The sequence below is a fragment of the Megalobrama amblycephala genome, linkage group LG6 (assembly GCF_018812025.1).
Source record: "Megalobrama amblycephala isolate DHTTF-2021 linkage group LG6, ASM1881202v1, whole genome shotgun sequence".
Classification (NCBI taxonomy): domain Eukaryota; kingdom Metazoa; phylum Chordata; class Actinopteri; order Cypriniformes; family Xenocyprididae; genus Megalobrama; species Megalobrama amblycephala.
Window position 1 is genome coordinate 31,717,532 of NC_063049.1, and position 27,789 is coordinate 31,745,320.

Genomic DNA, 27,789 nt, shown 5'->3' on the forward strand with positions numbered 1-27,789 from the left:
CTTGAACCACTAGAGGACAATGTTGAGACCTTGTAATACTCCATTCTCATAACACCCACTTCTCACTATCCAATCAGTTTTTACAACAGTACCTTTCAGTCAGAGCCATATAGAGAGCCATCTCTCTATGGCTCTGCTTTCAGTATGATTCTGAGCACAACAAGGAGGGGACATTCTGTGTCCTGACATCTGTTTGACTGCATGTTATTGCATTTTTGTTTGTGTCCAGTACTCTAATGCTTTTTTGGACCTTTTAGTGCTTTGTGGTTTTTACTAGCAAGTAAGGACAGTTGATGTGGGAAGAAATCCTTTTAAAATCCTGAAATTTGACAGCTGTGTGGATTTGGCTCATGGAGTGGAAACTCATAAATCTGTGCAGCCAAAACTTTTCCTCTCCTCCTAAAAATAAGGATAAACAGTCCAGAGGTATTTCAGAGAATGTTTGTGTCATATTTAATGAGAAAAGATGAGAACACAAACAACCCAATAAGAGACTATATTTAAGTTATGACAAAACTGTGGATGAACAACAGTCATATGTGTTAGTGCCATTGCAAGTGAGTACAAGCTCTGTTATAAAGCGATGATGTGTGAAAGTAACAAAGCTTCAGAGGATGGTGTGTAAATTCTTCTCAAAAACTTAAAAGCAGTTTTGTTGTCTTTTTTGCCAGCTGTCTATTCCGATGCTTTTGTGGACAATGGGGACGAACCAGTTGTTACTGCATGCCCTCTTGGGTATAATGGCTTTTGGTCTATTCCCAAAACTTGAAGCTCAGGATGGTAAGTTTAGTCCAGCATTTTTATTTATTTATTTATTTATTTATTTTGTCTCTTCACCTTTCTTTGAGAAGTAAACTTCAACTTATTGGTAAAAAACATTTTAATATGTTAATTTTACTGTGCTGCAGACAATACATGAGTAAAAAATCATTAAATAAATAAATGTTTCCTTTGATTGGAAAGAGAGCTTAAAATTAGGTATTTTTTTCTTTGCAAAGCTTTTGTTAAATATTCCGTTTCATTACATCTATTTGTGCAACAGCAAGTAACAATAGGAGCATTACAGGTTGATTTTTAGAAGACCCCCATCAATGCTGGTCACTTGAATTAAAACTTTGAAATGTTTTGTTAAAGACAGTGAAGAGAAATATCTACAATTAAAGGGAGTTGAGCGTGTATTTAATTTTAAATACTGTGAAGCCATTCAGGGGTGCGTTTCCCAAAAGCATAGTTAGCCAACTAACATCGCAAATTTCATCGTTAATTATATAGTTCAACGATTTGGTGTTTCCCGAACCATCGTTCAAACGAACATTCGCAAACTGCATCAAAAACTTGTGTGGTTGGAACAACAGCTCTCAAGCTGTGGTTAAGCATATGACATGTGGACTTAATAAATCCTTATCTTGAGCAAAATAAGCAAGCTGACATTAAGTACAATGTATATCTTTTATTTCGAATATATACAAATGTCATTTAATATTTTATTTTGTCAAGAGCTTTAAAGCACCTTTTTTGAAGAGTGCGCGTGTGCATACGTGCTCTAGTAGCCTACGTCAGAACAAGCATTTGACTTAATCTGGAAATAAAGCAGAATAACTGAGAAAAAATGAGAATTAGTCCTCTAATGCCATGTCCATAATTTATAGCAGAAATTTTAGCATTAATTTGATCTCAAACGGATTCATTTTAAAGAAGTTATTACGCCACCACCTGCGTGACGTCATTCACCAACGTGGTTGAACGACAAGTTTGCGACAATACGGTTTCGGGAAACAGTCGTGACTAGTTGATTTGTTCAATGATGCATCGTACTATGATAGTTCAGCAGCGAGTTACATCGTTGTTCGGGAAACGCACCCCAGCACAGCTTATGTCTTGAGAGCTTAATGTCTGATTCTTATGTGTGTGCTTACTGTCTTCACTGTGTAACCATATAAATAAAAAATGTTCCTCCACAACTGATACAGTGATGAACCCATATGTTTTCATCTTTGAAATGTTATCTAAACAAAAGAGCATTTTTTTCACTTTATTCAAACATTAAAGACCCCATAAATCAAAAGGAAAGGTTTTGTCCTTATCCTTTTAGCCATCAATAATATTCTTCACTTTAAGCGGAACTGTATGCTTGTGTATTGATGACTTGTCCTATTCATAAGTAAGCCTACCAAAGACATCAATTCCGTAATGCTCGCCACTATTTTTGTGTCTGACATGGCAACGAACACATCAGCGCTTTATTGTACTGATGATCATCTTTAATTTTATCATGAGCTCTCAAACAGCAACGCAAAACATTAATGCTGCCGATGCTGCCAAAGAACCTGCTACCAAGTCCAATTGACTATGAACAAGTCAGAAGGAAGGACAAACAAACCAAACAGGCATACCAGTACCTTTACAATCGACGCTACTCAGCAGGCAGTTTACCTGACTTGCATCCAGGTCAAAGTGTGAAAGCCAAGTTGGATGGAGATAAAGGATGGAAAAAACTTCGGCAACAGTCGTCAGAATAGCTCATGAACCCAGTTCATACATTGTACAGACAAAGGAAGGTATAATCTCTTGTCGAAACCGGAGACACATCCAGAGTGTTCCAGAAACACCCGAAACGCCTCAAACACCCGTAGTCCCAGTAGTTATTAATGTTGTGCATTGCTGTTTGGCTGCCTGTGGTCCCTTCTGATTGAAGCCAACCATTTATTCCGCTGATCTAACTCCTTTGGGATCGAATAAAATTGTAGTTCGGTGTTTCTCTGATGACTGTTGTTAGAGCTAACAGCACAACATATCCCAGGCACAACCTTGTTGTGAACCTTCTGGGTGTGTTTCATTGATCTATCTCTGGTAGTTGTGGCTGCTGTGACCATAGACTGAAACATATCGCGCAGCTGTGACCAGGCACAAAAATGATGGTGATAAAGCACTGTGATGTCACATGGTCCTAATAAATACTACTAATCTCCCTACCCCTAATATCACCTGCAACCGATTATCAGGCAGTAAATCATGGCTCATGTCTGTGACATATCTAAAGATTATTGACTATTTAAAAATAACCTTCAAGACCTTCAATATCATACCCTGTATGTATCCTGGCAACACCTTTTGTTTCAACAGGAATTATGTTATCACACAAAAAAAATAATGTGCTCATTGAGTGATTTCATGGAGTCTTTAATAATCAAATATGTGAAAAATGCCAGTACAGTGTTACGTGTAGCTGGTGGAAGGATGAGGCAGATACCGATTTCCACAATAATGAACAATACTTTAATATATTCAGGCAAGGAGTACCCAACATACACATGAACATAACATTAAGACGGACGAGGAGTGAAGGGAGTGAGTGCAATATATGGGGAGTGCTGACAATAGAGTCCAGGTGCAGGTGATGAGTGGTGATGAGGAGCTGACGAGGGAAGTGAGTGCAGGTGAAGAAACAGGAGGATCATGGGAAATGGAGTCCAGGGGAACAAGGGATCTGTAACATACAGTTGAAAGAAGTAACACTAAAAGTGATTTTAAAGAAGTCCAAAGATGAGACAGAAGAAGAAGAAGATGGAAAGATTCAATTGCCCAGGCAGTTTTGGTATTGCTGCGGGTGATTCTGCTACTGCCCAACTGGAAGCTACGGCTACAGACAAAAGCTTTGTTGTGTCTGCTCCTGATGTCAGAACAGTGGCAAGCATGGGTGACCAGATACTGCCATACATTAATGGGGTCGCCCAGCGCACCATTGTGATTCAAACAGATTTCACAGAAGGTATGCAATTACCGTATGAGAGGGATTCCATAGAGAAACTGAAGAAAAGGAAATAATAGCAGTACATTATCATGGGTGTGGACATCTAAACAAGAAAAAAAAAAAAAAAAAACTTTCTTTGTTTTTCTTTCTTTCTTTATTTTTTTTTAGTGGCAACACTTACTTTATGTATCATATTTTGAGTGCTGTAAACAACATACACATGTTTGCAAATGAACTATACAAAATCATTTTTTGTAGTTCACTGTTCTTTTCAGGGTTTGTGTTTTCTCTAATATACAATTTCTAGACTAAACCAAGAGTAGCACATCATGCAACCCATTAACACTTCTTGTTTATGTTCAGGATATTATTAAATTTAGGTCATAGCATTGGAATTCATTTCCGTGTTTTGAAATAAATTATCACTTCATGCTGATTGATTTTTACTACTTATATGATTTATATATGTTATCTTTATGGCAAGAAATGTTAATAGTTAATACATTGTATCTGTAAAACATAAATTTTAAATGAATGATGAGCGCTAACTGCTTCATAGGTTACTTGATTTTGGTTCAAATTTTCAGAAGAACTAAGCAGAATTGTTTTTTCCCCCTTTTAGCTTTGGCTGTTGGGAAGAGAGATATAATTTTCCTCATTGACAGTAGCATGGGTACCATCGTAGTCAATGCAGTGCGAGAATTCATCAAAAGGTTTATTGACACCATGCCAATTGGACCTGATCAGGTGCAGGTCGGAGTGGCCATGTTTTCCACCACCCCAAGATCAGAGATCAACCTCAACTCATTCAGTTCAAAAGAAACCCTAATCACTGGTCTCGCAAAAATAAAACCCAAACCTTCGTTGAAGTCAACATTGGTGCTGCCCTGGATTTTGTGAGAACCAACATGCTCAGAGCTGAGAGTGGGAGCCGCATTGAAGATCAAGTGCCACAGCTTGTGTTGCTCCTGACCACTAAAAAATCTAAAGACAGTGTCCAACAGCCAGCTGAAGCTCTTCGTCAAATGGGTGTTCTTACTTTGGCTGCTGGCTCCAGAGCTGCTGAAGAGGCTGAGCTCAGACAAATAGCTTTTGATGACAGTGTGGTTTTCATGCTGAAGGACTTCAGGATGTTGCTGCGTAACCCCAGAGAAATCATCTCCCCTCTCTCTACATTGTCTGGTGTTGTTGTGTCAGAGGATCCAACTGAAATGGGTAATATTCTACAGACATAATCATTTTGTTTATTTAAAAAAAAATGCAGATTGTGTTGCTCAAAAGTTATTAAAATATATATAGTTATTATAATACAAGTTAATAAATAAATAAATGTGTTTTCTCTAATATACAATTTTTAGTCTAAACCACGAGTAGCACATCATGCAACCCATTAACACTTCTTGTTTATGTTCAGGATATTATTAAATTTAGGTCATAGCATTGGAATCCATTTCCATGCTAAATAAATTATCACTTCATGCTGATTGATTTCCATGATTTTTACTACTTATATGATTTATATATGTTGTCTTTATGGCAAGTAAAAATGGTAATAGTTAATACATTGTATCTGTAAAACAACAAATTTTAAATGAATGATAAGCACTAACTGCTTCATAGGTTACTTGATTTTGGTTAAAATTTTCAGAAGAACTAAGCAGAATTGTTTTTTTTCCCCCCTTTTAGCTTTGGCTGTTGGGAAGAGAGATATAATTTTCCTCATTGACAGTAGCATGGGTACCATTGTAGTCAATGCAGTGAAAGAATTCGTCAAAAGGTTTATTGACACCATGCCAATTGGACCTGATCAGGTGCAGGTCGGAGTGGCCATGTTTTCCACCACCCCAAGATCAGAGATCAACCTCAACTCATTCAGTTCAAAAGAATCCCTAATCTCTGGTCTCGCAAAAATAAAACCCAAACCTTCGGTTGAAGTCAACATTGGTGCTGCCCTGGATTTTGTGAGAACCAACATGCTCAGAGCTGAGAGTGGGAGCCGCATTGAAGATCAAGTGCCACAGCTTGTGTTGCTCCTGACCAGTAAAAAATCTAAAGACAGTGTCCAACAGCCGGCTGAAGCTCTTCGTCAAATGGGTGTTCTTACTTTTGAGTACTTCTTACTGATGAGGCTGAGCTCAGGCAAATAGCTTTTGATGAAAGTGTGGTTTTCATGCTGAAGGACTTCAGGATGTTGCTGCGTAACCCCAGAGAAATCATCTCCCCTCTCTCTACATTGTCTGGTGTTGTTGAGTCAGAGGATCCAACTGAAATGGGTAATATTCTACAGACATACTAATTTTGTTTTTAAAAAAATGCAGATTGTGTTGCTCATAAGATATTAAAATATATATAGTTATTATAATTTAACCCTCTACAGCACAGCGTTGCCCTCAGGCAACGGAAAGTTTTCTTAAGCCCTATGTTTTGTACATTTTTCTTTAAATGATTACAACCAATTAAAAAGGTTGAGAAAGTACCAAAGAACAGTCCAGTAAGGTGTGTGAGTCACTATCAAGCACCATTTAAAGGTGGGATGTCCTGTTCTGACACATGGTCACAGGAGCACATGGTGTGAGAAGAAGGCAAGATTATTTGCTTTAGTAATCTTATTTAAAATTACATGAACTATACATAAAAAATATGTGTGTGTATGAAGGTATAGAGAAGCCTTTTGTCAGGTTTTATATTTTTTATTTTGCATGTTGAGAAATTCAGTTTCTTTTTGTTGCAACGTTGGGCAACGTTGTGCGATAAGGGGTACTTTGCGAGGATGTTTTGGACAATACCTCACATTGGTCATAATGTATTATAAGAAGGGAAGATTCAGGGTTCCTGGATGTGCAGGAACACCCAAAGTGATGTGCAAAATTCGTAACATACACCACTATTTCACAGTAGAAAAGAACTGCTTTTTGAAGTTTCGTACGGAGTGAAGTCTTATCACATGAAGTACATTATATGGCATTGCACACTACATGATACAGAACTATGCATGTATCAAATTCAATATATCAATGTCTTTCAAGTGTTTTTCCCTTTTTACTTAATGATTTCTTGAATTCTTATTTTGATGATAATTTTCTTTATGATTCTGTACCATTGTCGCACAACATTGAGGCAATGAAAAAATATTTTGGGGTTGTGGGAGGGTGGGGGCAAACATTTTTTTTTTTAATTAATAATAAAACGTTCCCAAATGAACCAAAAAATTATGTGGAATTTTTTTTTTTTTTTTCATGTGCCATCAATATGTGTGCAGTAGAGGGATAAGTTAATAAGATAAATAGATAAAATGAAATACTGTACAACTATATATCTTTTCTTATGCACTTTTGCCCATTGATTTTATCTTATACAAAGTGAGATTCTTTGACTTAATTTAAAAAGTACTTAGATATCTAAAATTGTGGTCATATAAAATCTTCTAGACCCAGTTGTGGATGTTACTACAGTCCGCACCCAAAGAGTTGTCCGAGACATTGTCTTCTTGGTGGATGGATCTAGCTATGTTGGAAGTAACTTTCAATCTGTGCTGGATTTCATAACTGGCGTGGTGAACAGACTAGACGTTCGACCTGAGCGAGTGCGCATTGGACTAATGCAGTTTGCAGAGGGGCAGAAAACTGAGTTTTATCTGAACACTCACAACACCAAACAGGATGTTCTCTCTGCCATTGATCAGCTGATTATGATGGGAGGACGTGCATTGAACACTGGTGCAGCCCTACAGTATGCCCTTCCAGCCCGCAGCCGGGTCTCGTAGGAGACAGGGGATCCAGCAGGTACTGGTGCTAATAGGAGGACCATCTCAAGATGAAGTGAAGTGGGTAGAGAGTGTTTTGACTTTTGCTGTTGGAACTGGCAAAGTGGAAGAGCGTTTCCTGAAAACTATTGCATTTGCTGAAGGTTTGGCATACTACAGAAGTAATTTTGCTGACTTGTCAAGTGTTGTTGAGCAGATTATGACACCACTGATCACTGTTGTTGGGGAGACTGATACAACAATAACAGGTGAGCTGAATCATGCTGACATGACTTCATAAAAATCTTTCAGTTTATTATTAAAGGGCCATTGCCCTAATGGTGGTAATTCCAAATGTGGAAAAGACAACAACATTTAGTTTCTTATATTAATTCCATGTTAAAAGTGGAATGTGGCAAAAAATGGCATCCAAGTAGAACCTCTAAGAACATTTGCTAAAATTACCGTTCTCTGAAAAACTTGCCTGGAGCTCACAAAATGAACCAACAAGTTTTGTAAAATAATGTTTTAGTTAATAAATGTAGATGTGTATAAGGAATAACAGAAAATAATTATATTAATATAATATAAAAATAGGTGAGGTGATTACAGTATTACTGTAAAGTCTGAGAACAAATTACTTTTTGCACCTCTCTATTTTTTTTAACACTTTTAGTGTTTTACTTTTGTATTCAGAAATGTACAATGTAACTTGATGTAGATATTTAAGCATTTTATTGTATTTCATTAATATTTTTTTTCTTTTTTCTTTCTTTCTTTCTTTTTTTAAGAAAGCTGTAATTTATGCCATTAAAGGATTAGTTCACCCAGAAATGAAAATTATGTCATTAATTACTCACCCTCATATCGTTCCACACCCATAAGACCTTTGTTCATCTTCGGAACACAAATTAAGATATTTTTGATAAAATCCAATGGCTCAGTGAGGCCGCCATTGCCAGCAATAACACTCCCTTTTTCAATGCCGAAAGCTACTAAAAACATATTTAAAACAGTTTATGTGACTACAGTGGTTCAACCTTAATATTATAAAGCGACTAGAATACTTTTTGTGCACCAAAAATAACAAAATAGCGACTTTATTCAACAATATCTAGTGATGGGCTTTTTCAAAACACTGCTTCATGAAGCTTCAAAGCTTTACGAATATATTTGTTTTGATTACGGATGTACTGTGTCTCATGTCTCTGGACCAGAGCAGACTGTTGTGCTCACTCTGCGGCAGTTCACGTGACAAACGGACTGCATTCGCATTAATGTTTGGTTCAGGTGTCCAGCATGTGTAGCGATGCCCTGATGAGAAGTACCAAGAAACTGTGTCTTGGCTACAGTCAAGCATGGTGGTGGTAGCATAATAGTCTGGGGCTGCATGATTGCTGCTGATACGGGGGAGCTCTGCTTCACTGAGGGGAACATGGATTCCAACATGTGCTGTGACATTCTGAAGCAGAACATGATGCCATCCCTTCAGAAACTGGGCCGAACGGCAGTTTTCCAACATGATAACGACCTCAAACACACCGCCAGGATGACAACTGCATTGCTGTGGAAGCTGAAGGTGATGGAGTGGCCAAGTATGTCTCCACACCTGAACCTTATTTGAGCACCTGTGGGGTATCCTCAAGCAGAAGGTGGAGAAGCGTCATGTGTCTAACATCCAGCAGCTCTGTTATGTCATTATGGAGGATTGGAAGAGGATCCCAGCAACAACCCGTGCGGCTCTGGTGAATTCCATGCCCAGGAGGATTAAGGCAGTGCTAGACAACAGTGGTGTCAAAATATTGACACTTTGGACACAGTTTTGACATGTTCACTTAGGGTGTCACTCACTTTTGTTGCCAGCAATTTAGACAATGATGGCTGTATGTTGAGTTATTTTTAGAGGACAGTAAATCTGTACTACTATACAAGCAGCACTAAAGTATATACAATTTTCATTTCTAGAGTACTGTCGCTTGAGAAGATATACTAAAATGTGAGGGGTGTACTCACTTTTGTGAGATACTGTATGCGTTTTATTTGTATGACTCAGACATGTGTATAGCTTCAGTTGCTGGTGCATGTTGACATCTAGTGGCAAAAAGTTAAACTTAGAATGCAATTCTAGGTGTTTTTGTTTGTTTGTTTAAAAAAAAAAAAAAAGATTCATATGCTGCTTTTGAAAATAAATGCATCCAGTTAAGAAACACTTATTTATTTATTTATTTTTATTGGCCTAAAATTTTAGTTTTTGGTAGGCTGCCATTATTGAAATTACTCAGCTATGCTCAGGTGATTGAGATTTTAAAAGAAGCTCATGAAGCTGTTTGTGTTTAGTAGATGCTTTGAGGCGTGTGTGTCTATACATAACATATACATTTTATGTGTTTGTTTGTTTGTTTATCCTTTGGATTTTTCTTTCCAGATTCAAAGACAGTGTTGATCGTGTACGCGCACCAGAGTGCAGGATCTTTCAATGCGGCCGCGAAAGATGCTGCTGTGGATGTGCTGAAGAAACAGGGCTTCAATGTGCTTGTGTCTGACCTGTATGAAATGAGATTCAAGGCCACAGCAACCAAAGAAGATATTACTGGTGTGGGAGGCAGTGTTATATTTGTTTATAAAATATTAAACTTAGAACGTGTGCCTGTATCTGAGCGAAATGGCAGTTCTTGCACTTTTATTTTTTTTTGTTTGTTTCAGGACCATTGAAGAACCCAGAACACTTTTGCTATGAAGAAGAGACCATGCTGGCCTGGCAGGATGGGCGACTAGCTTCTGATATCTTAGAGGAGCAAAAGAAACTAAAAGAAGCAGATATTGTTATCTTTCAGGTAAGGCACTTTTTTCAAGAGGGAGGGGAGGGGGTGTACTTGTAGGTTTTTTTTTTTTTTTTTTTACTACTATGTTTTATTGTTTCTCTACCAATTTCCCATGTACTGGTTCTCTGTTCCTGCCATCATGAAAGGTTGGATGGATCGGGTCCTTACCCTTGGTTTTGCTTACACTTTGGAAAAACGCTACAGTGAGGGCATCTTCAGGGTGGGGCCTAAAAATCACAACATTTTTTTTTTCTTTTCATTACATGCATTCATCACAAAAGGTTAACATGTTGGTTTAATGAAATATGAGAGGGCTGTTAGTATCGGTGTAATATGAGTGTTGTTTTTTTATTTCAGGAAAAGAAAGCCATGTTATCCTTCACCACTGGCTCCCATGAGACCATGTTCAACTCCAATGGGATCAATGGAGACATGAATGTTACTCTGTGGCCAGTTCAGGTAAGAAGCTTCATCCCTTATTCTCTTACCTCAACCAGGCTTAATTTTACACTCTATTAATGAGTTTGCATGTAATACTAACCTGAGACTGTTGTTAATGTTTTCTTTTATAGAATGGTGTCCTCAACTACTGTGGCTTCCAGGTCCTCGCACCACAGATCTTCCGGACACCGACACATCTCTCTGCTGAGGCTCGTGGCAGCCTGTTGGAAGGCTGGCGTACTCGTCTTCAAGGTCTCTTTAGTGAAGTGCCACTCGCCTTCCCACCAGTAGACTTGTCTCAAAGCTAATTTTTTTTTGTAGTGCTTTACCTGGATAACAGTAGTTTAATCCATGGAATCACAGAGCTTGACAGTGAAAAGTCTGTATTGCACATATTTAAGAGCAGGTAAACAGGCAGCTCATACATGGAGAATCTCTTTGTGAACATTAAAAATAAAAGCAAAAGTATAATAAACTTGTAGCGCAGACTTGTCAACTACTTTTCCTTGCACAGTTACACAGTCTCTTAAAGGCACCCTGCATACTAATGTAATATATGTAAATACCTTGTTTTGGCTGTTACAGTCTTCCTATAGGGGCTTTAACCAAACAATTCTATGGTCGGTCCACATACCAAGTATGTTTGTTTCAGAATAAGCAGCACCTTAATGGGGCACATAAATTGCCTTCATTTACTCTTGGAAAGGTATTTGTCTCCCAGCTGTGCACAGATTTCCAATTTCCTGTGGAAATTCCTTGGAGGCCTGTACTTTTCTGCAGCAAAGTTCTTCGGCAGATGTCTGCTGATAACGCTTTGATATGCGTTCATCATACGGAAGGCAAGCCTGCAACCTTTAGCCAAAAAATGGATGTCAATGGATGAGAGGCTTCACTATGCTGATTAAACAGCTTTTGTGGGCAAATAGCTAATCATTTAATTATTCGATAACCTGTTTGCTTATCTTCAGCATGTTTTACACTAAACAATACTTTAGTTGAGAACTATATGTAGATTTTGTCTTGATAAAAATGTATTTTTTCAAGAGAAGGCAGACTAGGGAATGTTGCGACTGATGTCACTGCCATTACACGATAGGCTGAGAGGTGAGCACGTGATTAAGTTAGCCGTTACGCTTTCTCCAATGGTAAGAGATACAGACCTTCTCATCTCCCTATAATATACAATCTCTGTTTCTAGTAATCCTGAATACCTTGATTAGCTTGTTCAGGTGTACTTGATTAGGGTTGGAGCTAAACTCTGCAGGACAGTGGCCCTCCTGGACTGAAGTTGCCCTGCATTGCCCTGCCTCTTGTGGTGGCACTGAGTATATGCTCAAATATCCAAGGGTGCCAGGTTTGACTGGTTAGCATGGTCTTTAACATCATTTTTCTTGTTAAATCTATATCTTTTTTCATAATAACGACATATGTCATAAAGACAATGTTTTTTTCCCATTATAACAAGATATTAAAAACAACATATTTTGTATATGACGTGACAAAATACTCCATGTGCACTAAATCAAAATTCTTCCTGAAAGTAATGCACTCACATAGACATAAAAACATCTTTTTCCTAATCTAGTTTTTAATAAACTTGGCATTGTATATTACAAATATAATTGCCTCTGTGACAAATTGCTTTGTTCTTCTGTAAATAGCTTTGGGTAAAAGCGCCTGCAAGGATCCAATTTTGAGTAGATTATAAATCAATGCATGTCTGACACACATGCTGGAATGCATAGCTAAACTTTGATGGCTCTGCTGAATAAAACAAATCATCTTCTGGCTCTGTTCACAAGGTGGTTTGTATTAATATATCTAATTGCTGTATGGAAAACCACATCCAACAACAATGTTAACCAAGAAATGATGCAGCTAAATTTATTTTGGAAGAGATCTCTCTCTAAACAATGGTCATAGAATAGGTCACAAACAAACCTTCTACACATTTCACAATCTTAATCTTCAGTGTCTTTGTTGCATGACAAAATGCAGCAGTTATATTGTCAAAAGATAGAGAAGCAGGTGACAGAAATTATTCATTTAGTCAAGACAGTTATGTGGCTCTGCAAGGGAAGCATTTGCGGTTTAGGTGACAGTCTTGTTGCACAATCTCCTGGGCGTAGTGCAGTTTTTGCATCCACCACACCTTTCCTGATGTGCCAGTCCATAACAGACACTCTCAGTACTCTCGCATGCAAACCACAAGCAAGTCTAGCATTTAAATGCACAGGACATTTTCAGAGACAACTGTGTAAAATTAATAATAAATTCTGAAAGTGACAGTTGAAGGCTTCTACTAGTTAGCTATAGTATAATGCTTATATAGAAAAGACAGTTGTTAACCCTAAATTAAGCCTTCAACTTACATTCCCAAGATGCACCTAAAAGAGAAGCTTTATGCAAAAGCATAAAGATGACCAATTTTTTTTTTTTTTTTTTTTTTTTTTTTGTGGGACCATAACAATCAGTTTTTCATGAGACCACTAATAGAATTAAACTGATTGTCAAAACTGATCAATTATTTGGTGTTTGACAATGGATGAATTACATCTTTGAATATAGATGTAAAGCACATGATGGGATTGTTCTGTTTTGTTTTTTGTAGCGTGCAACACATAAGGAATCTCTTATATAATGTTTCCATTACCAAAAACAAGGAGCCAATTAGAGACTTCAAAACAGCACACAGTATTCCGCCATGTGCATGTGGTATATCAAAGGAGCTTCCTCAGTAAAGAGACTGTCCTTCTGGGAAAAACGTGAAAGCTTGACATGGTTTTGGGTTCTGTCCTCAGAGTTATTAGATGAAGTCATTTAAACTTATGGCCTTTCATTCAAAGATCCTGATGGTGAATTTTGAACATTGAGAAAATCAAGTAACAACAGGCATACCAAATTTGTAATTTGGTTTATTCTAAGGACAAAAGATGAGAACATTTTTGACAAATGATGGAAACGTTTCTTCCTAAATGTATTAGCATTGCTTTCACTTATTTTAGTTGTTTGTTATTTTCAATACTGTTAAAGGGATAGTTCATCCAAAAATTAAGAGTATGTTTACATGACAACTTTGTGTTAGTGAGGCCATTAGGGGGTGCTCACCCTCATCCTGTGGTCTGTGTGGGTCCTAACGCCCTAGTATAGTGATGGGGACACTATACTGTCAAAAGCACCATCCTTCAGATGAGGCATTAAACCCAGGTCCTGACTCTCTGTGGTCATTAAAAATCCCAGGATGTCCTTCGAAAAAGAGTTGGGGTATAACTCCGGCATCCTGGCCAAATTTGCCCATTGGCCTCTGTCCAAAATGGCCTCCTAATCATCCCCATACACTGATTGGCTTCATCACTCTGTTTCCTCTCCACCGATAAGCTGGTGTGTGGTGGGTGTTCTGGCGCAATATGGCTTCCGTCGCATCATCAAGGTGGGTGCTGCACATAGGGTGAGGAAATTCCAGCCTTCAATGTGAAGCACTTAGAGTGCCTAGAAAAGTGCCATATAAATGTAACTAATTATTATTGTTATAATTAATTATTATTAATTATTAACTTTGTCAAAACAGTCCCTGTTTACACGGATCCACAAAAACTATTAAAAATGCTGTATTATGCATGCCAGGCCAGTAGTTGGTGAGGTCACTTTGTAAAGAAAAACGATGTGCCTATTGACTGAACATTTAATACGCATGCGCATGACGTCACCGTTTTCACAAATTCACGTTTTTGTAGTTTACACAGGGATAATAACAGTATAGTTTTCAAAAACTTGCACTTTGAAACCTGTTTTCAGAGTTTTCAGGACCCCAAAACGCTGTTGTCATCTAAATGAACTGCCAAAACGCATAAAATGTTTTTCGTTTTTAGTTGTGTAAATGGCCCCTCAAATTCTGTCTTCATTTTCTCACCATCATTTGGTTCCAAACCAATATGTTTTTGTGTGTGTTTGAACTTTTTTGTAGTTTTTGTCCATAAAACTGCCAATAGTCAACGTGGACTAAAAAACAATATCAGACCATATTGATTTTCATTATATTGCCCAAAAGAGGGACCAACATTTTTCAAAAGATGAGCATGAGTGAATGATGAAAGAATTTTAATTTCTGTGTGAACTATCTCTTAAATATCTTGTATACAGTCTTAAAAAGGTTTCACCTTTAGTATACTCAAAGTTTCATTGCTCTGTGGTCACAGCTGTTTTGGTAACACAACGGAGGGAGCTTTCATCTTAAAATTTCAGAGTGCACAGTAATATTTAATTACACTGTGCTTTCTGAGTCAGGATGGAACAAAATGAGGCAGTTTTATATTATTAACACCAATGAGGATGGAGTTTTTCCATTAATAGCACAGACTGGGAGTCACATACTGTAAATTCCCGTCTCCAATAAACTGTCTCATTCAGTTAACACAACTAACACATGAGCTCCTGATGTCATATGGAGTGCTGGTCCATCCCCCACACTGCTTTCAGCCCTTCATGGCACTGAGAATGCACACCAGGGAGGCTTGAAACTGGAACCACCTGGAACACAATGGCGTGGCCTGGAGTCTGTTTTCCTCACACGATGGCACTCACCACATGTGCATATTTCACAGCAGTGCTTCTTTCTGCGGGCTAAAGTTTTTTTTTGATGTATGCCCCTTCTGCGTGATCTTTGTTAATTGATGGAACAGCAACTCAGCTGCTGCAATGTGCTGAAATACAGAATATTATTTCTTTACTGAATGAAACCATTAATAACCTCCATTTGTGCACATGCAACACTAAATATTTAAATTAAGCTTGTATACTATCATTCAAAAATACTGTAAAAACAGTAATATTGTAAGATATTATTTTCTATCCATTTTTCATCACATATTTTAAAATGTAATTTATTTCTGTGATGGTAAAGCTGAATTTCAGCGGCCATTACTCCAGTCTTTGGTGTCACAGGATCATTCTCATTTCAGTCATTCTAATTCATGCTGGTTTGGTGATCAAGTATTATTATGATCAGTGTTGAAACTAGTTGTGTTGTGAAATATCTTGTGAATTTTTTTTTTTTCCAGAATTAATAGAAAGTTCAAAAGAAGATCATTTGTTGGAAACAGAAATGTGACCCTGGACCACAAAACCAGTCATAAGGATACATTTTTTGAAATTGAGATTTATATATCATCTGAATGCTGAATGAATAAGCTTTCCATTGATGTATGGTTTGTTAGGATAATATTTGGCCAAGATACAACTATTTAAAAAATCTGGAATCTCAGGGTGCAAAAAAAAAAAGAAAAAAAAAAGAAAAAGAAAATTGCCTTTAAAATTGTCCAAATTAAGTCCTTAGTGATGCATATCCACTCACAAAAATCATTTTTTGATATATTTATGGTAGGAACTTTACAAAATATCTTCATGGAACATGATCTTTACTTAATATCCTAATTATTTTTGGCATAAAAGAAAAATCGATAATTTTGATAATTTATTGTTGGCTATTGCTACACATATACCCGTGCGACTTATGACTGGTTTTGTGGTCCAGGGTCACAAATCTTTTGTAACATTATAAATGTCTTCACTGTAAATTTTGATCAATTTAATGCATCCTTGTTGAATAAAAGTACTATTTAAATAAATAAAAATTTCACTGACTCCAAATTATGAATGTGTATGTTAAAGTAATTTGTTTTGTTTATTTATGCCACATGGCATTAATAACACTATAGCATTCAGTTTATTATTTAGAAATGAAAGTTTGCAGACCCCCAATATTTGCACATGAAACACAATGCAAACTGTTTCCTCCTCTTCCAAACTGAGAGTATAGACTTTTCCTGGTGCTGTTCATCACACTAATGAAGTGTATTCAGTGTTTGTGAGAGAAGCAGTATAACCCGTAACCAAACACCAAGACCATGCTTAGCAAATTGCTGCCATGGGAGCTGATATTGGTTACACTATATAACTGCCCAAATGTACCAGCTGAGGTGTTTTTCAACCAATTAGAGAGAGTGAGCTGTTGAGGGTCTGGGAGCTGTAGAATAATTGGACTGAAACTGGCCAGACAGAAACTGATCAATCAAACCACTGTAAATGTACTTTCCTAAAATAGCAATATAGTAATGGAATGATGCAATGACTTATATGAAAACTGCAAAGGTCACTAGTTCTAGTTCATATTTTTACAATACCCAATAACTGTGGAAATTAAATTTGGATTTTCAAACATCCCTTAAAAGTTATATCATTAATTTCTTGATTTGTTGTAGCAATGCTGTTGTAAAATGAAAATAATTAATGTTTCATGCTGTCAAATGATGGATTCCATGCGATTTGTTTTTGATTTTCCTCTTTTCAGTCTCTGAAAAGTCTCAGACATATTAAAGTCAAATTAATACCAAGCCCACAAGCCAGAAAAATGATTTTACACCTCGTAGAAACATAATCTACTTTACCACATTCCCTACCAGCTTACAGAACTAATTATAATGTACTTAGAAATATTAGATTCTATGAAATTCATAATAGATATAAAACACTGAATACAAGAAAAGGGTCTTCAGAGATTTTTTTTAGGTGTCCCTAATATTTCGGAATACAAAGACAGAAACAGAGAAATAAGAGTCAATTTCTGTTATGTTTCACTTAACTTTCATCTGACACTTAAAGAAAGAGAACACTTATGTAAACCATTTCCAAGTAAGTTCATGGGAAGAACTTACATATTTGCATATAAGTTATCTGCTGGGCAGCAACGAGTTGTTCAGAGAGACAATGTGATCTCCATTGGCCTTGACCCTTAAGCAGAAGAGGGCATGACCCAAGTGACACCTATGGACAAGTTTATCCAGAGCAGTTCAACCTTCAGCTGTCACCACCAGTCTTCCATGTTTATTGAGACATCTGTGGGATCAAGATTAAAACAGGAAGCTTTAATCCAGTCACAATGTTGCGCTATACCAATTGACAAAATGATGCTGTTTTCTTAAACATTAACTAAATGAAACAAATTAATCCTCCACTGCAGGAAGTTATTTAAAGGTCCTTTGTTCTCAAGCACTGAGTCACTCATTTTACCACAGTTGTTGCTTAGCAATGGATGTTAAAGTGTGTGTTTGAAAAGTAGAGAGAGATTTTTTTTTTTTCCCTTTTTGCTCTGTTCCAGCAGCTTTGGACCCCTGCTCTCTTCCCTCCTTAATTCACATCATTCAATCTCTGTTTCAAAGCCTCCACCAAAAAAGGAGCCAAAAGGTCTCTCCCCTCCTCTGTCTGTAGAAGAAAGCTCAGATAAAGAAGCTGGCACAAGTGCTAAGGAGAACCGAGATGCTTATCAGTGACTTTTTGAAATGTGCGCTCTGATACTTTTGATAGCTGGGGACAATGGATATCCGTGCATGCTGAGGCTGCCCTTTCATGCAGGTTATCGTGATGGAAACAATCACTCCCTCATCGATTCATGTCCTTCATGAGGTCAGACTTTTTTTCTGTCAGATGATAAAGAAAACCATTTCACATCCATCCATACATGTCCTTACAAATAACAATAGCCTGTTTTCACAGACAGGGCTTAGACTAAGCCAGGATTAGACCTTAGTTAACTTAGGGCATCTAAGTAACTTTTATAAATGTGCTATAGAAAAAAACATTACTGGTGTGCATCTTGAGACAAAAAACTAATGGAACTGACATATTTTAAGTTGTGCAAGTTGCTTTTATTTAAAACAGCTCAAACATTGTATTTTAGTCTGGAACTAGCTTAAAGGGTTAGTTCACTCAAAAATGAAAATTCTGTAAGTAATTTACTCACCCTTATGTTGCTCCAGTATTCCACTAAAAGTATTCTCGTCGCTTCATAAAATTAAGGTTGAACCACTGTAGTCACATTAACTGTTTTAAATATGTCTTTAGTAGCTTTCTGGGCATAATTATCTTGCTGGCAATGGAGGCCTCACTGAGCCATCGGATTTTATCAAAAATATCTTAATTTGTGTTCTGAAGATGAATGAAGGTCTTACAGGGGTGGAACGACATGAAGGTGAGTAATTAATGACAGAATTTTCATTTTTGGGTGAACTAACCCTTTAAACCTTGTCTGTGAAACCAGGGGATGATGTTTTTTTCCATCGCATTTGGTAAAGACACAATGGTAGCCTTTGGTTTGAGGTTTTGCTACCTGATTTTTTTTTTTTAAGATTGTCAATTGTCGTTTTGGGTGGTTGTCTTTCATAATGTGTAATCAGGCATGGGAAATGAAATGTGGGCTCTGAGGTGTTAGGCAGGCAAAGTTGCATTTGTGGTTAACTGCCCTCATCTAACAAAAAAGAAAAAAGACAAGCAACAATATTTTTTTTATATAAAGAGCATAGCCTACAGGCCTGTGTTTATTTTTTATTTGATTGATTGTGATATTCACATTATTTAATCATATATATATATATATATATATATATATATATATATATATATATATATTTTTTTTTTTTTTTTTTTTTTTCTTGAAATATAAAACTTTTTTTTTTTTTTTTACTTGTCCTGTAGCTCAAATTGTGCATGACGCTAACAATGCTATGGGTATGGGTTCGATTCTCTTGGAAAGCAAGGACTGACAATAAGTGAAAAAAATACCCTTGCCAAAACGCCTTCCAAAAGTGTGTATAATAAATATTATAAAATATATGGTTTTAATCACAATAAAAATAAAAAATAAACTCTTTTTTTTAAACTCCTTTTTTTTAAGGGGGGCACTATATTATAATTCGATTTGGGGATTTAGCGAGCAGCGTTCCTGTTCACCAGTGTTATGCATGATCGTGCACAGACTGAGGAACATGAGCGCAGCTCTGGTCTCGGAGCCGCAGATGGGCGTCACCACTTTCATTCACTCTATTTAAACAACCTGCGCCAACGACAGAAGCGCCAACGGGATCGGATTAATGTTGAGCACTGACCGAGCATTAAAGGCAAAATGACTGAGGTGAGCAATACCTTTTTGTCCTAAAGAGCGAGAAAAAGACTGTAGAAGAGTTTTAGTAGGCTGTATTAATTTCACTACTGCCTGCTTCATACACCTGCACTACACTAGACGATTTGTTAAAAGCTCCGCAAGGGTAGGCTGGGCTGGGAACTATGAAATCAGATCTTTTTGCTGGATGTCTCTTCTGTTAGTATATGGGGTTTCGTAATAAAGTTGTAAGCATATTAAATAGCTAATGTTTCAGTAAAACTAACTTGTTGTGCTGAGTCAGTTACTTACAGCGTGTTTTTTATTTCTTAGTTCAAAATGAACGACAACAGAAGTCGATTTGCCTAATTGAGGACGTAATCATGACAACATGATGCTTGTGCGCTTTCCGTTTGGATATTGACAACATCACGTGCTGAAAATGTTAAACACTTTATGATAGATTTATTATATAGTAGTATTGTTGTCTACTTTTGGCTTAATGTGGTAGTTTTTGGGTTGTACCCAATAAATCAGACACAGTGACAGTGAAATTCTACAAAGCTCTACAGTTTGATTCACTGACATTTTGCTTTAAAAAAAAACAACAGCTCACATATGCTAAGAATTTTAATCATAGTTCATTACGTCCACGGTTTGGCTTTATACATAAGTGTTCTGCTTTCTGCCTTTCAGTCTGTCATCAGTTCCTGCTTAGAGCTTTACTCATTCTATTACACTGTTTACATTTGTCAAAATCCATAACCTCAAAAAAATAAAAAAAAATAAAAAAAATAATTGGAAACAGTAGATTAGCTTGGGGAGCAAGAACAGAAATGCACTTCATTTTAAGTGAAAAGAAAGAAACATTTGCTGCGTTCATGGCAACTTGACTGTGCTCACTGATGAACAGAAACAGAGGCACTACAGAGGTAATCATAAATTTGATCTTTAGTATGTCCCCTATTCTTTTAAAGATAATTCACAGTTTTCCATAAATCATGATTTATTCAACATCTAAATTCCTGCCAGCAAGAGCAGTGTTACAAGCTCAAGGCCCTTGAGGTGTTTGTTGTAATAAAGCATTTGACTTTTGACACTGCAGTGTCCTTGCTGCTTACTGTGTACTGCTGGGAGCCCAAATAACATTTAGATGTCTATCAGAGTTTACATGGTTAGCTGCAGAGCTGGAACAGTGGACCATCTATTATAGATAGTCTTGAGTATATATGCATAAATAACTAAATATAAAGACTGAAAGAGAGACAATGAGACAAATAGAGAGAAGGCAATGAGTGTTTGCATGTGTTTTACAGTCCTTAAATGATCAATTACATTTTGTGCTATGAACTTCCTAAACTGTTTCCTCATAGGGCTAAAGCATATAAGCAATTCTTAAACAAACAAACATAAATGCTTTTAACAAACAGCACTATTGTGTACTTACTAAATGGAAAACAATTAGATTTAACTTTGTAATGAACTTCAAACAGAATACAGGTGGAGCAACAGGAAATTTGCTTTTGTAATGGAACATTATGTGTAATACAAGACCCCAATTAAAACATGTCGGTGCATAAACACAATCACACACCCTTTATGTTATGATAAGTCTTGCAACACAACATAAGGCAGACTTATTTTATATTTTTATAGATTTGCACTAATTCAGAACAGCATTATACTAATATTCACATCCACTGTTGCAGCGCTGCTGGAGATGGAAAGGTTCCACTAAAAAAGGATTTAGTGACCAGAGAAAAATCAAGGGTCAAGGGTCTGTGACCTCACCAACCACATAGCAACATGTCTTTTAGAAAGAACCACTTAGATGTTTAAGATGGCGTGACAAAATCCCTAAACTGAAATTACTTTGCTCATAGAAATCACTGTGAAGTCATAGAAGTCACTTTGATTTTTGAAAAGCAGAACCAGATTAAAAGGTACTTCAGCATGACTGGCTTGAAGCCAAACAGCTTTGAGCTTTTGAAGTAGTGTCAACTTTCGAACTGAGCTGAACCATGAAATAATAATAGGATGCTGTGACAATTTCACAATATGAAAGGCTCTGGTTTGTCTTGCATGATTGTCAAATGTCAAATAAATAATAATAATATTAATAAAATATGAGAAAAAAATGAGTAGTTGTTAGTTCATAGCAATTAGTTTTTCATAGCAATTTAATAATTGATGATCGTTACAACAGAACTGACTTCAGTTGGACAATGACACTATTTTTTTTTAGAGCTGCTGTACAGCCGAAATGAACTCAGTTTGAATCATTGAATCATTTTTCTGTTGTCACCGTAAAGCTGCTTTGAAACAATCTGTATTGTATAAAGTGCTGCATAAATAAAGGTGACTTAACATAGTTGCTTGCTTGTTTTTGGAACTGACAATTGCCCTTAAATCCTAAGGCAAGGCAAATCTGGTGAATGAAACCTGTCAAGGACCGAGGCAGGTCATATTTGACCTCACAGTCAGAAGATGAAAATAAGAAAATTACTGTTTTGGGGGGAATGTGCTTAAAGGGATAGTTCACCCAAAAATGAAAATTTGATGTTTATCTGCTTACCCCCAGCGCATCCAAGATGTAGGTGACATTTTTACTTCAGTAGAACACAAATGATGATTTTTAACTCCAACCGCTGCCGTCTGTCAGTCAAATAATTGCAGTAGATGGGAACTTCATCTATAAGAGTAAATAAAGCTTGCTTAGACAAATCCAAATTAAACCCTGCGGCTCGTGACGACACATTGATGTCCTAAGACACGAAACGATCGGTGTGTGTGAGAAACTGAACAGTATTTATATCATTTTTTACTTCTAATACACCACTATGTCCAACTCCGTTCATGACTCCTTTAGTGATGTCTGATCGCGCTCTGACAGCGGATGTCTTAGGACATCAATGTGTCGTCACGAGCCGCAGGGTTTAATTTGGATTTGTCTAAGCAAGCTTTATTTACTCTTATAGATGAAGTTCCCATCTACTGCCATTATACGACTGACAGACGGCAGCGGTTGGAGTTAAAAATCATCATTTGTGTTCTACTGAAGAAACAAAGTCACCTACATCTTGGATGCGCTGGGGGTAAGCAGATAAACATCAAATTTTCATTTTTGGGTGAACTATCCCTTTAATGCTTATTATTACACGGCTCAGTGGAATACTTGATTCTGATTGGTCCATTGTGCCATCTAGCGGTATGTTATTCCCTGATAACAACCGCTAAAAACTGATAACACAGGCTTATCCGTGTTACTGAAGTCAGCAGTGCTATACACTTGCTAGGAACTTTTTTTCTTTGTCAAAGTTTTGCGTTTGGTCAGCTAATAAAATATTAAAACTCAGTCAAATCAATATTTTGTGTACAGTTATTTAAATATGTCAAACAATATCGTGGACTTGCACTCTATAGATGCAGCTGCTGCCATTTTGCGACTATTGTTTTGTACAGTGTTGGATTATAAGATAACAAACAGTTATGATTTTAAAACGGTTTAATCTCAGATCAATATCTCTTATCCCCATAATTATTTAATATGCCGTTTAATAAGTGGTGTGACTGTACCGTATCCCTTAAATGTCCGTCTATTTTGTACTTGCCGTGCTAGCAATTGCTCTCTCAGCAGAAGCTTTGTAATAAGTGGGATAATGTACATCCAGCTGGTTGTTATATCAAAATAAACCCCTTCAGGCTGATAGAAGATGCCTCCGCTTCGCTTTGGGGTCCTGATCACCCTGTCGGGGTTTATTCTGATATAACAACCTGCTGGATGTACATTATCCCTTACATTAAGATTATTCATGTAAATATACACAAATGTTGGGGCTCAGTAAGATTTTTAAATAGTTTCGAAAGAAGTGTTTTGTTCATTTATTTGATCAAAAATACAGTAAAACAGCTGAAAACATGTGTTTTCTGTTTTAATATATAAATGTAATTTCAGTCTTCATTGATCCTTCAGAAATCTTTCTAATATGCTGATTTGGTGCTCAAGTAACATTTCCTATTATTAATGTTGAAAACAGTTGAAACCAGTATATTGATTTAAAATAAATATTATAAATATGTAGATTAATATTAATCCATTTTATATATATGAGAGAGAAAATTAAATGTCCAATCCCATTTTCTACCCATCAATTCATGTTATTAAATTAATATTTGATATTTATAATTGTCATTTAATAATCTAATGATATAGTTCTTTCGGTAATCATAACAGAGAAAACTTTATTCCATCTTGATGGGTGTTTCACTTCAGTTTCCTTTCCCTTCCACAGTTGCAGTCTTCAACACCAAATGAAAAGATCAGTCTAAGTGGCAGCGAACTGACTGAATTCTTCGCCATGTGGGAAGAATTAAACTTCACAGACGCCAATGACAACAGCTCACGGGTGGAAGCGCAAATGTGCCCCACCTCCTTCAACCGTACTGCTCTCCTCAATGCTATGTGCACCCTCTACGCCTTCATTTTTGTTGTGGGCCTGGCCGCCAACGCGCTAGTAGTGTGGGTCAACTTGCGCTCGGAGCGTCATTACCACGAGACACACTTGTATATATTAAACCTAGCGGTGGCTGACCTGTGTGTGGTCGCTACTCTCCCAGTGTGGGTGAGCTCGCTGGCACAGGGTGGTCACTGGCCATTTGGCCAGGCGGCTTGTAAGCTCACACATCTTCTCTTCAGTGTCAACCTTTTCGCCAGCATCTTTTTCCTGGCCTGCATGAGCGTGGACCGTTATCTTTCGGTGGTACGCTCGGAGGAGATTTCTCCCAGACGAGGACGACAAATACGCCGTTTAGTGTGTGCAATAACATGGCTGCTTGCTTTATTCGCCTCAGTACCTGACACATACTTCCTGCAGTCCGTAAAGTCACTACACAGTCATGTGACCTTGTGTCATCCAGTATATCCAGAGGACAACCCTTTGCAGTGGATGGTGGGCATTCAACTGAGTTTTGTGGTTCTTGGTTTTGTCATTCCCTTCCCTGTTATAGCAGTGTCCTATGCACTGCTGGCAAAAGCTCTGGGTTCATCTTCCTCTCATTCCTCTTTAAATGGTGACCAGGATCGCAGCGTGAGCAGGAAGGTCATCCTCACGTACATAGTGGTTTTCATAGCTTGCTGGGCACCATATCATGCTGTGCTGTTAGCCGACGCTCTAGCCATGCTAGGTGTGCTCCCACTGGGCTGTGGTTCAGAGAACGGCCTTTTTGTGGTGCTGCACCTCACGCAGTGCCTGTCGCTGCTGCACTGCTGCGTGAACCCTGTTGTCTACAGCTTCGCTCACCGTCACTACCGCTATGACCTCATGAAAGCCTTCATCTTCAAATATTCCACTCGTACGGGGCTGGCACGACTCATGGAGGGCTCTCAGGGCACCGAGACAGAATACGCAGTGGTGGAGAACAACCCTATGGCTGTGAGTTAGGACCCTCGAGACGTCACCCTAAACCAAAGTTCTGCACTTCTTCAAAACAGGAACTCATCTGACATGTTTTCCTGAAGTTCAGATAAACAAAACTGAATTTGAACATGTTATGCATCAAAATAGCAGACAATTCTGAACAGTGACCCCAAAGATACTGAATAATTCATTTGAAATGTGCCAAAGAGTGGTGAGGTCAGAAACACTCTGACATGTTTTCCTAAATTCTGATAAAACTGAATTTGAACATGTTTTACGTCAAAATTGAAGCAAGTGCTCAACAGTGACCCCAAAGATAGTGAATAAGTCATTTGAAATGTACCAAAAACTGATGGGATTTTATTGTAAAATGAGAACCATAAACATTCAACCAATGAATTGATTCCAAACTGACTAGCAGCCAAAATTGTACCATTTTAAACCACTTTAGAGAAACATGTAGTTACAGCTTGGTGCTGTATCATTCAAGAAACAAAATCTCTTATAATTCTGTCAAATCACTTCTTAGAAATGTGTGATTGCTTTCAATCATCATAAAATGATTTATGATGCAATATATACAAGAATTGAAGCAAAGGGAAGGTCAACAAACCATTAAAATTTGATAAAATGTATTAAACAAAAAAGAAAGATTTTTTTTTATTTATAACATTTATGTCATATAAGCATAGTGATGTACTTTTAGTTCTTTTCTTAATTGTGTTAATATTTACTGACTGAATTGCTCAGAGCACTTTCCTTGATGAAAAGGGGTTTTTGTATCTGTGGCAAGAGAATTGGCATTACTTTAGTATTTTCACATGTTCTCCACAACAGCACATTCCAACATGTTTGAAGAATAGAACAAGTTAGAACTTATTTTCAACTGGGTTTTAATTTGCAACTGTGTTTGTACATCATTGTAGGCTTTGTTCATGTGTGTATATGATGTTTTATGATTGGCTGTCATCTTGTAACAGAGCCTTGTGTGTGTGTACTTGGAAGGGCATTTACTTTATTTGGTCTTTGATAGATGTGTATATTTCAGTTATCTAAAAAGTAAGTTAAGTATATTGTTATATTTATCTTCGGCATACATATTTTGTTAGTTTTCAGTTCTGTTGGAACACTGAATATTAAATGTGCTTGGAAATAAATAATCTGATTCACAGTGCCAATTAAATTAATCTCACCTCAGTTTAATTTGAGAAATAATTGAACATCAGTTGTCCTTGTTTAAATATTTTACTCACACTTGCATATATAGCTTCAGTATGGTATCTAATGGAAAATGCATGGTTATGATTAAAGGGATAGTTCACCCAAAAATAAAAAAATCTTATATTATTTACTCACCCTCATGTTGTTCCAAACCTGTATAAATTTCTTTGTTCTGTTAGGCACAAAGGAAGATATTTTGATGAAAGTTTGTAACTAGGCCACTTCGGGGCACCATTGACTTCCATAGTAGGAAAAAACTACTATGGAAGTCACTGGTGCCCCAAAACTGTTCAGTTTAACACATTCCTCAAAATATCTTCCTTTGTGTTCAACAGAACAAAGAAATTTATACAGGTTTGGAACAACATGAGGGTGAGTAAATGATAAGAGAATTTTCATTTTTGGGTGAACTATCCCTTTAATCCATGATTGAGATGGACGTAATATGGATCTAATCTAGCCATGCCTTTTATTTTTGATTACTGAAATCAACACTGTACTTTACTGGTTCACCATCTGTTCAACAATGGTGGCCCTTTTTATTTACACCCTAAAGGCATCATAAAACCTTAAAGGTAATGACTTCAATAGTACAACAACACAAGTTATTGTGGTGGTGGAAGCTGTAAATATTGTCTCAAGATGGTCATAACTCCAGATATTAACTTGCACTCAAACAGATTTAACCACATTCTGTGCACTCATTGTAGCTAAAATTTGTTTAAAATGTTGAAACTTAAGGGGATGTAACTGGAAATACATAAATGCCTATGAAAATAAACTTATTGTCTTAGTCCTTACGGAAATTAAGCATTTTTTTTAATAGTAAAAGTGTAGTAGCCATGGTTTTTTGGTGGATTGATTACCATTTGTATAACTACAGTTTTGCTACAAATATCATGTTTAAACTACGGTTAATGCAGCAAATCCGTTAATTTGTGGTTAGTTCAAATAAGCCTATTATTTTCATTATAAAAACAAAAGTACAATTTATAATACAACTTAAAGTAAAACATTTCTGACTGAGGCCCAGTTTCTTCAGGGTAACTGTCAAAACAATAATTAGCTAAGCAATCTCACACAAGCATATCTTCACGGTTGTAATTCGGCCAAGTGATTTATACCTTTACTTCATCCTGCAGATTTCCACTCTTGGAGAGTAGTGCTTCGTGCCTGCTGAAGAATCAATGTTTTTTGAACAAATTGGTTGAGTTAATGATTCAGTGACTACTCAAAATCACACTTGTTTTGGTGCTAAATGAATCAGTTTTAAAACGAATCAACTGTATGTATTTATGATACAGTGATTCATTCATAATGACAGTCATTTGTCGCACCTACTGGCTAATCAATGTAATTTGAAGAAACAGTTCCAATCATTTCAATATTTAACTTTTTACATAACCTTTTTTCAATATCAAAATGTAATAATAATTAGTAATAATAATTTACGACTTACTGTGCAG

The 27,789-nt window shown here is 36.9% G+C and overlaps 2 protein-coding genes across 3 annotated transcripts; both read left to right on the forward strand.

The window, feature by feature from the left end:
* The first annotated feature begins 421 nt into the window (after window positions 1-421).
* On the forward strand, window positions 422-11,231 carry LOC125270432 (ribosyldihydronicotinamide dehydrogenase [quinone]). The gene is made up of 8 exons (XM_048194040.1): window positions 422-557; window positions 672-780; window positions 4,374-4,966; window positions 9,919-10,086; window positions 10,197-10,327; window positions 10,422-10,535; window positions 10,673-10,774; window positions 10,888-11,231. The coding sequence occupies exons 3-8, from the start codon at window positions 4,660-4,662 to the stop codon at window positions 11,062-11,064; spliced, it is 999 nt and encodes a 332-aa protein (XP_048049997.1). The 5' UTR covers window positions 422-557; window positions 672-780; window positions 4,374-4,659; the 3' UTR covers window positions 11,065-11,231.
* Window positions 11,232-19,407: 8,176 nt separating this feature from the next.
* Window positions 19,408-26,324, forward strand: ackr3a (atypical chemokine receptor 3a). 2 transcript variants are annotated; one of them, XM_048194038.1, is made up of 2 exons: window positions 19,408-19,718; window positions 23,978-26,324. In XM_048194038.1, exons 1-2 carry the CDS (start codon window positions 19,710-19,712, stop codon window positions 25,124-25,126), a joined length of 1,158 nt encoding a protein of 385 aa, XP_048049995.1. In that variant the 5' UTR covers window positions 19,408-19,709; the 3' UTR covers window positions 25,127-26,324. The 2 variants fall into 2 exon arrangements, with proteins under 2 accessions (XP_048049995.1, XP_048049996.1); XM_048194039.1 differs by lacking the exon at window positions 19,408-19,718 and adding an exon at window positions 22,720-22,780.
* Window positions 26,325-27,789: the final 1,465 nt, after the last annotated feature.

Bases quoted from the DNA above. Each gene is read 5' to 3' on its own strand.
- LOC125270432 (XM_048194040.1), top strand. From the start codon at position 4,660: ATGCTCAGAGCTGAGAGTGGGAGCCGCATTGAAGATCAAGTGCCACAG. The intron at 4,967-9,918 runs GTAATATTCTAC...TTTTCTTTCCAG, and splicing joins AGAGGATCCAACTGAAATGG to ATTCAAAGACAGTGTTGATC. The intron at 10,087-10,196 runs GTGTGGGAGGCA...TGTTTGTTTCAG, and splicing joins AACCAAAGAAGATATTACTG to GACCATTGAAGAACCCAGAA.